General features: G+C 40.0%; 1 protein-coding gene across 2 annotated transcripts in view; it reads right to left on the reverse strand.

Moving 5' to 3' along the window:
- LOC138032142 (cullin-associated NEDD8-dissociated protein 1-like) overlaps positions 1-15,000 on the reverse strand; it is a 100,275-nt gene that overhangs the window by 76,569 nt on the left and 8,706 nt on the right. Inside the window, exons 8-13 of one of the 2 annotated variants that reach the window (XM_068879744.1) lie at positions 14,039-14,165; positions 12,714-12,822; positions 12,575-12,631; positions 7,279-7,385; positions 4,599-4,644; positions 3,684-3,792 (exon numbers count right to left, since the gene is read on the reverse strand). In XM_068879744.1, the coding sequence (XP_068735845.1) occupies positions 3,684-3,792; positions 4,599-4,644; positions 7,279-7,385; positions 12,575-12,631; positions 12,714-12,822; positions 14,039-14,165 (555 nt within the window). The remainder of the gene's footprint in view (positions 1-3,683; positions 3,793-4,598; positions 4,645-7,278; positions 7,386-12,574; positions 12,632-12,713; positions 12,823-14,038; positions 14,166-15,000) is intronic. The other variant, XM_068879745.1, reaches the window with a different exon arrangement.

Genomic DNA, 15,000 nt, shown 5'->3' on the forward strand with positions numbered 1-15,000 from the left:
GGGAATCTCCACTCCTACTGCACAATAAGTTTAAAACCGAAGGAAATAACGTTTTCAGTGCTACTACGACCAAAAAACAATTCTTCTTTTTCTTTGGACTTCAAAACCATGTTAACACTAAGTGACCCAAGTTTTAAGTTCTGATTTTAAAAGGGCACCTGTTTATTTTAATTGGAATTTTGTTACTTATTGGTCCGCCATTACTAACTTTAAAATCTTGAGAGAGCTGGGTTGAGGATAAAATGACGTCAAAGACTCATTGGTTTAAGAATGCAATGCGTGTGTACGCGGAACGGGAGCTTCGGGCTTTCAGATTTTTCAACTCGTGTTTTGCATATGTAATAAGTTGCGTTTACAAGCTGAAATTTTAAGCTAGTGAGTGAATGACGTCACTTTTCCCTAACTCCAACCGTCTGAGGTCCAGTCGGTCAGTTTTGAACGTGAGTAATGGCGGACCTTGAAATCCAAACCTTACACTCAAAATAAACAGCCTTTGGATAAAAATCAAAGCTCAAACTTTTGCCAGTCAGGTGTTAAGCGAACATGCTTTCAAAATCTGAAGAAAAAAAAGAAAATGATTTTTTAACATAGTAGCACTTTAAACAAAAGAGAGAGAACTGATCCTGACACCTGATTGAACAATTAAAGCAATTGTCTCTTATAAACACCTGAAAAATTCAGGTGAATCGAACGGGATTCGAACCCAAGACCTATGCGATGTATTACTTTGCCGTACTCCACAAAACAACAACAGGAGATCGATCACAACATTTTAGCTGTTGGTGACAACGTGAGCATATAACAATGAACCAGTCATTTTCTATTTTTTTTTAGTTCGTCCGTATTTTACAACGTGAACCAGACGGAATAAGGGCCAAATACTTGCGATAACGTCAAGTTAGCTTATGGAGTAACGTTTTCTTTCACGTTGCCGTTGTCCCACCCTACGAGCAGAGCCTCCTTTTGTCTTTTCCTTTTCTGAGGAGGAGAAAAGGAGGCTCCGCCTGAATCGCGTCAACTCTTTGAAGCCGCTGCAGCCCGAACTTTTGGACTAGTCCATCTTGTTTTCTCTCGTCAACCCGGTTTTTCCAGTGACAGCATCCGTTTAGTGATAAAACCGATGGTTATTATTGAGCCCGCTGTACCGTGAAAAACCAAGATGGCGGCGAGATCTGGCTTGGGTTCGAGACTGTAACCTGGAAACATGCAGCGCATAATCAATAAAGATCTTTCTCGATTCATGCAGAGTCTTTCTCGAGAACGCCAAAATCGAGCAAGAAAAAGAAAGGCTCTGCTAGCAGGGTGCCCTTGTCCTTCCTTAACCTTCCTAATAACAGAATTTTCACCCTTTCATGACAAGCAAAAGCCTGGCATTTGCTGTTTCCTCTCTGCGACAGGATCATTTGAATAATCCGTTTTGTGACACGTTATAAAACAGGGCCAATTTCTTCAAGTTGAAATCCGTTTCTACCTTTAATTCTTGCTGTACGTAAAAACAGAAGACAGCGGGAACTTTCAAGACAATTAACCGAGTTCAAGAAATGACCACTGCTACGTACATACATCCTTTATTTGATAAAGCAGGTTGAATAAATGGCAGCTAATGCTGATGTGGACCTGCTATCTACTTTACACTAAGTGAATTAAGACAGAATCCACCAGAAGTTCGAGTAACAAGTGGACAAAAACCTAGTACAAAGATTATATACATCGTATTGCAAACGTCTGTATGACTGTTTTATTAAATATCGTCTCAAAAAAAATCATTTCTAGCAACACAAAATGTCAAAAACAACTGTTGAACTTTGTAAGAAACAGTTGAAAGTACTGGTAAAATAGACCTAATCGGCTGACTCAATGTTGTACCCAATTCAAATCTCCCGGGACTAAGATTCTTTGTGTATTGTATTTGCATGATAATGTAGCATTCATATTTAAATGATATGGAAATACCTGGAACAAAACGTTTTATTCCCAAAGGGTTTGAATTGGGTACAACATTGAGTTAGCCGATTAGGTCTATGAAACTGATGATGAAATTTTACGTGTTTGCACAATTTCTGTGAACTTTGAAATTTAATTTTTCTCGTTCCCATGGGAAATTGTTTTCGGTGTTATTTTAGGCAATTATCTATATCTTTAGCTTTAAGAAAATGTAAAAAAGACTGTAAAATACTTAAAATTATTCTGGTACCAGATTTTTGTCCATTAAAACTGAAATTGCTCAATTTTCTATCGTATTTTATCTTAACATCTTAAATATATATCCCCGCAATGTAAATAATTATATATACAAATAATACATAAATAAATAGATAAGCTCAGGGTTATGGCTACGCCCGGTGGCTACGCCAACGACAACGCCACAAAATGATAACAGAGAGATTGAGTTAGAATATTTAGTTAACAAAAAATACATAAACTCGGAATCTTTTTAAACACTGTTTGTAGAAACAGCCGATATATAAAATGCATAAAATGGCAATCCTTACCTGTCAAATTTTGAAGCTGTTTTGAGTCAACAGAGAGTCAACACAAGTTCATGAAGAAAATTGCGGTAAAGAGTCAGTATACGAACGATGTATAACTATGAAACCTAATTTTCCTTGTTTTGACTGATTGGAAAATGGTTTGGTGGTTCTTCTTTCCCACAAACAGCATTTTATGTAGAAGAAAAACAAGAAGAACATTTAACGTATACCGTAGGCTGAACGCGAAAATGCCTATTTTCAGGTAGAAACGGCAACTGGCAAATGCTGAAAATGGCGGGAAAACTATGGTCATGTGGTCACTTCTGCCGTTCGCATTTCACTATTTACACGTGATGCCAAATCTCTCTAAATATCATTGGTTTATGGAGGGAAAAAATGATCGTGTTCCTCGTATTTAGCGAATCTTTTTGCGGTACTCTGCTTAACAAGAAGGTGAAATCACCAAATTTGAGGCTTCGACGACAACCTGAGCATACAAATGTTAACCGTTCATTCTCTATTTTTACCCTAAAACCGCCCGTACCCATTTATTTAAGGATACCTTGCCCACATTGTATGGCGTGAATGAATATGGCCGACAGCAGGTCAAGATCTTCAAATCAAAATACAACCGGCAGGTTTTGGACACCAATTTGAAACAGCGCTGTTATATGATAATTACGTCCAAGCACTCATTTCACCAGTATTTAAATCTAAGCAATCATTTCATTAAAACGGTTAGCATTAAATGGCGAATAGTATATATGAATTAAATACGTTACGAACCGACAAGCACTTGTTAGCTTGGTCGGTAGTCGAGTAGTGACAAGACAGAAGAGCGTTCGCGAGCTGCAGAACTGCTGAGTTTTCCATTTTTTGAAAACAACATGGGTGTTGTACCCTAGAAATGGGATTGGTATAAAACGTGTTGGGAGAAGAAATATACAGACTCCGATTCGTGTTGTCGTCAAATTGTCGTTAAATTTGCGAATTCACGTTGTCGTTGTGGAGAGTACAGAAAAACCATAAACGATATTTGAAGCTATTAATGGGCAGGAAAAAAGATGAAACTAAACAAATTTCCTTGAGTTTTGGCGAATAGCAAGTTTCAATCCACGTCTGCCATTTGCCGTAAACAGCATGTAGAAACTTGCGCTTTTAAAATTGTGATTATTAAAGCCCCAAGTGATGCACAACTTTATTTTCTCATACCTTTGAACCTGACAATAAGTGCTGGCGAAACTACTTTGTAAAACTCAGACAGAAGTTCTGGTCTTGACCCCAACACAGCTGACAAACACTTGGCAGCAGATCTGCGAACCTGACGCCGGGAGATCAGAAAATCAAAGGTGAAGACAACATTGCAAGTTAAAGCAAAGAATGGAAGAAACAATAATCGTATCATAGAGGTAACTTGAAGGGGCTATTTCACGCAAAACTATGTAACTTCATGACACAAAAAAGGCCTAGAAATTAGAACGAAACATTACGATAACCATATAAAACTGTTGACCAATGGACAAGATTGAAACGGATCGCATTTGGGTAATCTTGAAAAAATGTCGGCCCAACGTTTATGGCAAATCACCTGAATAAAGGCCGTTTTTGGTTAGAATCATCTTGTTTGCGATGTAACGATAATTTTAGCAGTCAAATGATCATGGTCTCTGAAATAAAAACAACCAAAAAAAATTCCATACCAATTTTTATTCTATGCCTTTCAGCCTTTTAAAAATCGGAATTTTCACTTTCGGTGGGGTAACGGTTTCGTTCTTTTGACTTTTGCATTACTGCAACCGAATACATCTCAGAAGCACTTTAAGCAACTTCTTAATCAGAAAAAAAAAAGGAAAATTTGCCCCCTGGAAGAATTTCGTTCCTGTATTGACGTCACGGTTCTGCTATTCCCAGTTTCCTTACTAGCGCGGTTCCGTACCCCGCAGGAAGCGAAAATTCCGATTTTTAAAAGGATGAAAGGCATAGATAAAAATCGGTATGGATTTTTTTGGCCGGGTTGTTTTGCCAGTCAGGTGTAAAGCGAACACGCTTTCGCAACCTGAAGAAAAAAAGGAAATTATCTTTTGATCATAGTCAGTAGCAATTTAATCAAATCCCAGATGTCCTCACCTTCCAGCTCATGTCATCGTCGTCGCTATAATCTTCATCATCATCACTATACAAAGACAACAATAATATACAAAATGAGAATTTTGGAGACAATGGATACTTCAAGCAGTGAACGGAAAAACAACAAACGACACTAGGTTGCTGTTTGTCATAAAACATTGAAATCGTCTTTTTCCAACTCGTCTCTCTCTTGAAAATTTGGAAAAAAAGTCTCCCAATGTGCCAGTCCCTAAACTTTTTGGGCGTCATAATTCCGTCTGTAGGGACCTCAAAATACAGCTTTGCTCTAGCAAGAGTCTTTCGCGATTATTCCATGTCGTTCACGTCGAACGATGTGGGCAAAGTATCCCAAAAATAAATTGGTACGAGCTAGACTGCAAAACAGTCGTTTTCTTCCATTTTCGGAAGGGGCGAAGCGCAGTAAGCGTGATCTTCGCGTGTGAAGCGCGCGAGCCTCATTCTCCCTCGCCATTTCTACACTCGCTCCGGGCCATTCGTTTGAATATTTATCGCGTCAACCTGGTTCTGGTCATTGCTGTCTAAGGTCTTCCTTCTCGAAACAGCTGTATGCCTTTTTAACCAATGATATCATTGTTTTGTGGCGTTGTCGCCGATATCGTCGTCGTCGATCTTATGGTCCAAAGACCACTTTCATAAATGGCGACCTCCTTTACATTTTTTTGTATTTATGCTTATTAGACCTACTGCCCTCAATTTAAGCCAAATATAATTGTGTAATTTGCTCGTCCTAGCGGAAAAACCTTAAATAACAAAGACCACAACCAGGTTTTCTGAGCCCGCGAGACTAAGCACCCACAGGAAACCATTGTTTTAACGAAAACCGCTGGTCAGCAACCTGGTTCTGGTCATTGCTGTTTAAGGTCTTCCGTCCTAGCGAGGCTAGAAAGGCTTATTTGCATTAAAACAAAAGAACATTTTATTTGGCCGCCATTATGAAAGAGGTCTATCGTATCCAAAGAAGAGAGAGGTTCATAATCAATCTTGATTTTAGTTGTGTTGACAACATACTAAAAGCCCACCATTTTAACGCGAGACGATTTCAGTTCCACAAATGGCTTTTCGGTCACGAAAACTCATCGGGACGTTTGAGAAACGGGCCCCTTGACTTTTATCAAAACGAAAATTTCAGCCTTTCTCAGATAAAAGCAATGTTATCGTACCATATGAAACAACAATTATTTTGTCCCAAGAGGGCACGATATCGAATTATGCAATGTGATTGGTTCTTTGCGCGCGGTCCGGATTTTCCTATCTCTGCCCACGCAGGGCACATTAACACCCTGAAACTTTTTGTTCTTGACCTTTCCATTTTTTTTTTGACACCGAATCCGTTTACGTACAAAAGTTAAGTTTTTTTAAAAAATGAAATTTTGTGGTTTTAGATGGCTTCCCTGTTACTACGGTGAACTATTGCATCACGATAATGTGTGCATCTTGTCAAGCAATTAATGACATTAAGATATCTTATTTGTCGGCTGGGAGGTCCGTATAGCGAAAAACTGTGACCGAGGTCTCAAAATGCTGTACGAGGGCGCAGGCAGGCCGAGGGCAGCTTTTTCGAGCCGAGGTCACAGCTTTTCGCAATACGGACAGACCCTTAGCTGGTAAATAACTTACTGAAATCACTTTCGTAATTGATAGCGGTTGAAGTAAGCGACTAACAATCTGGACGTTTCAAAGAGAAATTTTTTTATTTGAACACTGCTTCCAAGCCTCTTGTCTTAGGAAAAATTGTTGCAAATGCTTATATCTCAAACACGAACTTGGTGGGCCTCAGTTTTTATTGTTGGAATGTATTCAGCAGGCTAACAAAACCCTCTAAGAGAAGTTTAGGGTTAGGGTTAGGGAATTTTCTAATCGTGAAGGTTACTCTGAATCCACACAAAAATCCAAAGAGTTTCAATTAAGGTTTCTAATTACTTTCCAGCCATTAAAATGGGTTAAATAGAGGGTTTTTCAGATGGATCGCCTGTTGCTATAATAGTTACCCAATACATCACAATATTGAGCACATTTTGTTAAACAATAATTTGTTGTTTCTCATGTTATCATAACATGGTTGCTTGGTGAGACAGTGTTGTGACGCCAATAAATACAAATACAAATACATACTTAACTGACCACTCCCCATAGGACAACAACAACTGTTAAAAATTCCAATTGGCCAGAGGCAAACCAGTTGTCTTTCAAGGCCGGTTTACACGACATTATCGGAGCACGAATTGTACGTGTATTTTAAAACCCAATTTGCGGCTGATTCGTGAAAACGAAAAACGGCCCGATTCAGAAAATCTGTTGCAGTGCAACATATTTTTCTCGACTAAGGCCGACACTTTCAGAGAAGCCGGCATGTCAATCAGAATTTGAGAATAAGGTATGCAAACACGAAGCAAACAAAATGGTTGAGATCAAGACCACGTATGATTCATGCTCTGATAATGTCGAGCCGCCAAATTGTAGCATGTCAACTGGCCTTCACAAGTGCAGCCAAGAAATTGAACCAGGATCAAATTCAATGGGTGGTCACAAAGGGCCTTGAATCCGCGATATCTAGATCTCAAGGCAAGCGCCCCTAACCGCTTGACCACAGTTGTCAATCCTTTTTCAATACAGTTCTTGAAAGTGTTGAACTGGTTTGAGCCTCCTTAATTAAACTCACTCTTCTTCATCATCTTCCATATCAGTCTCCATAAATTCGTCTTCATCGTCGCTTCCATAGTTGTAGTTTGGATCATAGCAAATAAATCCAAGGCAGAGCTCTGTAATCTGCCAATAATAAATAAATGAAGAAAATAATGATAATAATAATTATAATAATAATAAGGCCAACTTCAGGCCTCCTCGGTAGTACAAGATAACACTTAATAAACTATTCATGCTTTGATACGCCTCTCTAAGGTGGATATAAGTACACGCTGATGTTTGAGAACCATTTAAAACTCAGCCCACGTATCAGTCAAAAAATGAATTCTTCCCACATTTGTGGAAGGCAACTTCACAATCCCTTCTCTCTACAAGCCTCCCACACAGTCATTCAAATTTGGTCAATCATCCCGGTACCAAACTCACACAACAGGATTTAATTTCAGCGAACAGATGGGAACTGTTTTTTCCCTGGTAACTAAAGCCCGGTTTACACTACAGAAGATTTTTGGCACGGCTCGGGTGAAATTGGCACGGGTCCCAAAAAAAAAAGGTTCGGCTCGGATAAAATTTGCAGTGTAAACAACCTGTCAGTACCAAATTTCATCCGTGCCGAACCAAAATTCTTACCCGTGCTGGGACCTTCGGCGAGGTAATCCGAGCACGGGTAAAAATGGTACGAATGCTGAGAAAATAGGCACGGTTTGGATAGAACAAGTAAAGTAAACACTTTAAAGGGCCAAATTTGAGCTTTAATTCATATAGGCTAGCGGTTTTTTTGTGTATATTTCAAGATGGCTGCTCATTCTCCATCAAAACCACGTGGACGTTCTTGATTATAACTGAAACTGGTGTAGTGTAAACAAAGTTTGCCGAGCTCTTTTTAGGCACCCGTGCCAATTTCACCCGAGCCGTGCCGAAAATTGTCCGTAGTGTAAACCGGGCTTAAGACCTATTCCGCTGGACAGGTAAACCCACAGATAGAAGCACAATTCCTAGAGGCAGCCTTTTTTACACAATTAAAAATGATAGCATCACATTGTTTGACAAAGAAGTACACCATAACAACTAAACTTGCCTTAATTATTTTAGGGTGTTTGATTGCAGACCCTATTCCGGAATAAGAATAGAAGGACGAATGATTGAAACGGCATGTTTGGCGTTTTGATGCAACAAGGACAATGAAGATATACATTTTAGCAGGTGTTTGACAATTTTATTGTGAATCTCCGTAAAAACGAAGGATTTCTTCCTTCTATTCCATGTATTCCTATTCTGGAATGCGGTGAATTGAACACACCCTTAGTTAAAACCTCCTGGTAGGTCCATAAGGGAGAATACACCTGTATACTATACTGCATTTAGACATTGGACAGGGGTATCTATCAGAAGGAATAAACTAAAAGAATTAATGCACGTTTTTGGTGGAGAAGACAAAAAACTAAAGTATTTTACAGAAACCTTGCATTGTTACATCTTTGCGTTTTGTTATTACCATTTATTGTTTCGTTGCAAAACAAACATACTACACTTGCTGAAAACGGTGAAAATTTAATAAGTGCCCCCTCAACTAAGCACCCACTCTCACAGGGCTTGAAATGAACGAAAAAAGCCAGTCGCAATTTTACCACAAGATACGAAAATTTAGTCGCAATTTCGCAAAATTTAGTCGCAAAATCGTCGCACTGCATTGTGTTGTCAGCGGTGTAGCAAAATAAAATATGAGCCCACAATACTTGTGTTGAACGAAACCGCTGAAAATGGCGAACGATATCGAGGGAATTGAGTTGTGCACGTAACATCGCAGCGAAAATACGCTACAACTAGACCCTCTGTGAGGGTATACTGGGTTGCCTGTGGTACGTGTAGCGTTCCAGGCAATTTTTTTCAAGTTGGGGGGTCATTAAGACCTTTTAAGGGGTCACCCAGAAGTCATACCAGAAGAGGCCGTTTGGCTCACAGGTCCTTACACGTTCGTACGACGAAACAGATCCTTTTCTGAGGCTGAGGTTAAAAACCTGGCTACCGGCCTATTAATTAATCATTTGCCAGAAAGAAGAAATTCCTGACCTCTTTAAAAAAAAAATTGACACGCATTGCTTACGTGTGGTAGTGAAGTAACACAGCGATTTATTCCATAATGTCAACTGAGCTGTGTGTTGTCTTCCAGGAGATTCAAGTTGTCCTAGCGTAAATATGTAGCTCTAACAGTGCACGATATTGTTTTGGTTTTGTCTATCATTGTAGTGCCATGGTAGAAATCTTGGGTAAATAGCCTGAGAAGACATGTGGTTACTAGCAAAGTACTGAACTCAGAAAGATTGAAGAAAATAAATGGGAAGTGAAAAACATTGACTTCTCGTATGACATGTTGACAGTTGTCTTTGCGTAATATTTAGGTCTAACAGTACACGATATTGTTTTGGTATTGTCTATCATTGTAGCGCCATGGTAGAAGTCTTAGATAAATAGCCCCTTGAGAAGACATGTGGTTACTAGCAAAGTACTGAACCCAGAGAGATTGAAGAAAATAAAAAGAATCGAGAAACATTGGCTTCTGGCCTGACGTGTTGATCATGCAACTTCTTTCCACCACAAGTGTAAGCGTCCACTGACAGCATCTGACAAGTTGAAATCTGAAGTTAAGCCCTCTCCGGCGGGGTTAGTATCGGTATGGGCGACCTAAGAAATATGCCACTTAGTAACAGAAGCATAGGACCGAAAATTCTATTTTAATGCTATCAAATGCAAACCAAGCAAGATACAGATTTTGTTAGCTTGCTTTATGCAAAACAAATATTGATGTAAAAGTAAATAAATATGGATACACAGATTTTAAGAAGAGCAGAAGGCAGTTTCAGGACGGTCGATCGAGAATAAAATATTTTGCCATCGGTAACAAAATTTACGACATGAAAACAACATTAATTTTGAACCACGAATATAAAAAGTTACCATCAGCGAAAAACATTTTGGGAGATTTTAGTTTTTTTGGTTGTTATTGTACTTTTGGCTGCACCGAGTAAACCGCACATCGAATTCAGCGGGCGCAGTGATCAAGTTACCGCGAAACAGTGAAGCATCTGTGTCAAATGATGCCAAGATACCGGGTTTTTGGGTTTACCTCGGTGTAAAAACCTGTGAAACTTTTTCTTTGTTTTGTTAGCTCGTGGTGGGGTTAGGTTATTGTTTGATGTTTTTTTGCTCTTTTGTTTTCCTTTGTGTTACGTCATCTGTGAGTTTCACAGGTTTTTACACCGAGGATGAGCCGGGTTTTTGTTTTTTTTAGTTTTCTTTTTCTTTCAATTGTTATAAATTTTGACAAGAAATGTGCGAATTCAACACAAAGATCACAATCGCCCAATTCTCAGAGGTTGACCATTGTTTCTGGAAAATCAAAAATTTACTCTCCAAGACAAGGTTCTTTATCACCAGGTAATTCCATCGTTTTGGTAATAGCAGCTACTTTATTATTCATCAGCGTCACAATCTTTTGCCGATTTTGGGAGTCATTTTGTTGAAACTCAAGCACGCTTCCAACAGACCTGTTTATTTTCGTGACTTATGCGTTACCACAAAAATTCTCCCCGTATCACATTTCAACACATGTATGCAAATTTGCAAAGCTCGAAAATTACACAACATGATAAATTTACAAAAGCTGGAAATTTCACAGAAACATTTTCCAGCGAAACATTTATTGAAACAAGCAACATATTTGCTATAAGAGGCAAGAAACCCTTCCTATTTCAGTTGCGTGCGTGCAAGCGAAACAATCACAAAGCATATGCAATTAAATAAATTTCTGACAGTTCACATCAAACCCTTTTCGAAAGAACCTTGACCGTACATAATAAAGCACAAAAGAGACAACAAGCTTTCATTCAAATAATTTTTCACTGTCGCATTTACAATTTTTTTTAACCTTTGCAGAGTTGAGTACAAAATGAATGTTACTTGCCGGACAAACAGGCAAACTTTAAATAGATGCGACTTCAGTAAACACTGTGAGACACACAACAGAGATCACAGATCTACTTGTGGTGTTCGATTCCTTCTCTGTCTTTGTTGCACCCGTAAGTTACCAGAGAAATTTCCATTTGGTTTCAGTGTTGTACGTAACACCACCTTGGCGAAATATTAGAAGTACAGCTCATTTTGATTTCGGCTCGACGGGCGAAAGATTCACGCTGTCGAAGTCCATTACTCGTCGCTTTTAAGATTCCAGATCTTTATGTTTCACCGCCTGTCTTGACGTTCCATTCTTGAGCTCCATATGGGTATATTTCTTTAAAGATATACTAAAACGCCATTCGCGTTACAATGACTTTCGACGCCATTACAGGTTAATTGTGCAGAGCAAGCTACGCATTACCCCAGCCCCCTCAAACCTAACAAAATACGCAGAGAAGACTCTATGCACACCACTTAGCAGGGGAGTGACAGGCAAGAATTTTCCCGACACGGAGAATAACAAAAAACCCACGAAATCAAACCGAGATTCCGACTGGGTTTGGCAACCCAGTAATTACGCTATCTTCAGATTGAAAGAAAACTCAAGGCGAGGAAAAAAATAATTGTGTCATTTCTTCATTTATTTTAGTAAAAAGAGCAGCAAAGTGGCAACTGCTAACCCGAAAGAGTGAAGATGAAAACAAGTTGCAAATTTACGATTTCTCCAGATATTTTAGTCACAAAGGGAAAAAGTTCAGTCGCAAATGTGACTGTATTGGTCGCAATTTCAAGCCCTGTCTCAAGGTCCAAAAATTTAATAAGCACCCATGGCAATTAATGGAATAAATACGGTATGTTGACCTGAGAGGCCATGGCCTTAGTTACCACAGACATCGACTTCTAGTTAACTATTCATCTCAGCACCTATTTATTACTCCTTAAGGATGGTGCATACTATTGTTATTGCTTATACGTTTTGCGCATAACAAGACGCACGGGTTTCCTATAGGTGGTGCTTACTAATACGAGGATACTCTTGCGCGGTTTAAAAGTCTGCAGAGATGGCAGAACTTCACAAGTGCTCTTGGTATCCAAAAAGAAAATTGGGGGTAGCTATGTATTTTTAGAGATAATTGGGCTTCAATTTTGTAAAGAACGCCAGACGTTGCTTTGTATTTTACAAAAATTGTTGATTAATTATCTTTGAAAAGTGCGTGGGTCCGCCTAATTTTCTTTTTCGATTTCAATAACACTTGCTCTGATCTGCTTTTCCCGTATATTCACAGACCGCACAAAAATACCTTTGAATTAGTAGGCACCATCCTTTAATCAATCACTGCGTATTGCAATCAACATACAGTTGGAATGTAAGAGGTCACTTCCTTCGGACATCTGCACACAAATGACTCAAATGCCTGCAAAAAGAACATTTACGTGCAAATCAAACTTTGCTCTTCCAGGGGAATTTGTACAGAATTTACAATATAGGGGAATTACCTGAATGCAGTATTCTCGAAGCTCATCATCATTTTCAACTTTGGAATACTGCACAATCAAAGGCATGATCCTTTGTAAATGTTCACCAACCCTGTGACCTGCTTGGCGGCTGTACAACAAAACATAGCAGGCACTGATGACATTAACAAGGAACAAAGAAAGAGAGAAACGAGGGAGGGAAGGAAGGAAGGAAGGAAGAAAGGGAGGGTGGAAGACAGGGAGGGAGGGAAGAAAAGTAAAAGGGAAGGGAGGAAGGAATGAAGGAAGGAAGGAAAGAAGGAAGGACAGAAAGAGGTAGGGAGGGAAGAAGGAAGGAAGGAAGGGAGGAAGGCAGGGGGAAGGGAGGGAGGGAAGGAAAGTAAAAGGGAAGGGAGGAAAAAATGAAGGAACCAGAAAGGAAGGAATACAGGAAGGCAGACAGGGAGGGAGTGAAAGAAAGTAAAAGGGAAGGGAGGAAAAAATGAAGGAAGAAAGGGAGGAAGGAAGGAAAGAAGGAAGGAAGGCAGGAGGGGAGGGAGTGAAAGAAAGTAAAAAAGAAGGGAGGAAAACATGAAGGAAGGAAGGAAAGAAGGGAGGGAGGCAGGGGGGGGGGAGAGAGGAAAGGGAGGAAAGTAACAGGGAAGGGAGGAAAGTAACAGGGAAGGGAGGAAGAAATGAAGGAAGGAAGGAAGGAAAGAAGCAGGTAGGGAGTGAAGGAGGGAAGGATGAAAGGGAGAGAGGGAGGGAGGGAGGGAAGGGAGGAAAGTAACAGGGAAGGGAGGAAGACATGAAGGAAGGAAGGAAGGAAAGAAGGCGGTAGGGAGGGAAGGAGGGAAGGATGGAAGGAAGGGAGGCAGGGAGGGAGGGAGGGAAGGAAAGTAAAAGGGAAAGGAGGAAGGAATGACGGAACGAAGGAAAGAGGGAAGGAAAGAGGGAAGGAAAGGAGGTAGGGAGGGAAGAAGGAAGGAAGGAAGGGAGGGAGGGAGGCAGGGAGGCAGGGCGGAGGGAGGGAAGGGAGGAAGACACGAAGGAAGGTCGGAAGGAAAGAAGGAGGTAGGGAGGGAAGGAAGAAGGAAGGGAGGCAGGGAGGGAGGCAGGGAGGGAGGCAGGGAGGGAAGGAAAGTAAAAGGGAAAGGAAGAAGGAATGACGGAAGGAAGGAAAGACGGAAGGAAAGGAGGTAGGGAGGGAAGAAGGAAGGAAGGAAGGGAGGGAGGAAAGTAACAGGGAAGGGAGGAAGAAATAAAGGAACTAGGAAGGAAGGAAGAAAGGGAGGAATTTAACAATATAAAATAAAGTTACTGCATCAAAAATATGCATAACGTCCCATGACTGGATATTTTCTTACCAAATAGCTCCTATGCACTGGATAAAAGTTCTCGTGGTGGAATGTGATGCATTCTGTTTCAGTTCAGCCAAGAGATGATCCATCAGTTCAACAAACAAGCTGCTGTTTGCACTTAAAACAAGATGGCCTGCGGATGATGACAGCCTTGTCACTGAATTACTATCCTAGTCAGAAGTGTTAGGACACTCACAATTTTGACCATACAGTCGCAATCAGCATCATACCTTCCTCCATGATGCATCTTGACTCCGGCACACTTCCCTCAGACAATGTTTTTTGAGTACAACAAAATACCCTGTACTGTACCTAGAGTTGACGCTTAACAGGGAGGAGTGGGGAAAGAATTTGAGCTAAACATAGCATAATTATTAAATCACTGATGTGATACAAAGAGCTCTTTTTTGCCAAGCATGCAGAGAATGTGACTTGCACGTACATGACGGCTGTGTGTTAAGGACAGCGTGACATTCTTGGTGTCGCTCTTGTTTCATTTATATAAATAATTAAGTACCGGTAGATAATCGTAACCATTACAAAATTCTTGGACCTGATTGGTTCTGTGAGCACCTGTTTGTCGAGTAATTGGCGCGCGATCACATGGATGTCCAATTATAGGTATCAATTTGAACAACTCCAAAACTGGATACCTGTAATTGGACACCTTAGCCTATGCCATTCACGCGTCAATCACATGCACTTTGATGCAATCTTTCTGGCTATTTTCCTACTGTTTGCAAAACAGATTGAATATAATTTTAACTTTTTTACACAAAAATGTGTTCAAAAACTTTTTATCCTGAGGCTCAAATTTAGTAATAGTTACCATTAATTAGTAATTGAACCTTGTGGTACAATTCAGGGAGTAAATCGTGCCTGCAATTTCAAATCAGCCTCGCCCTGTGTGCTCGGCCAATTTTTCAAATCACTTGCACAAGTTTACTCCCTGAATTGTACTCCACACG

The sequence above is a fragment of the Montipora capricornis genome, chromosome 14 (genome assembly GCF_036669925.1).
Source record: "Montipora capricornis isolate CH-2021 chromosome 14, ASM3666992v2, whole genome shotgun sequence".
Classification (NCBI taxonomy): Eukaryota; Metazoa; Cnidaria; class Anthozoa; order Scleractinia; family Acroporidae; genus Montipora; species Montipora capricornis.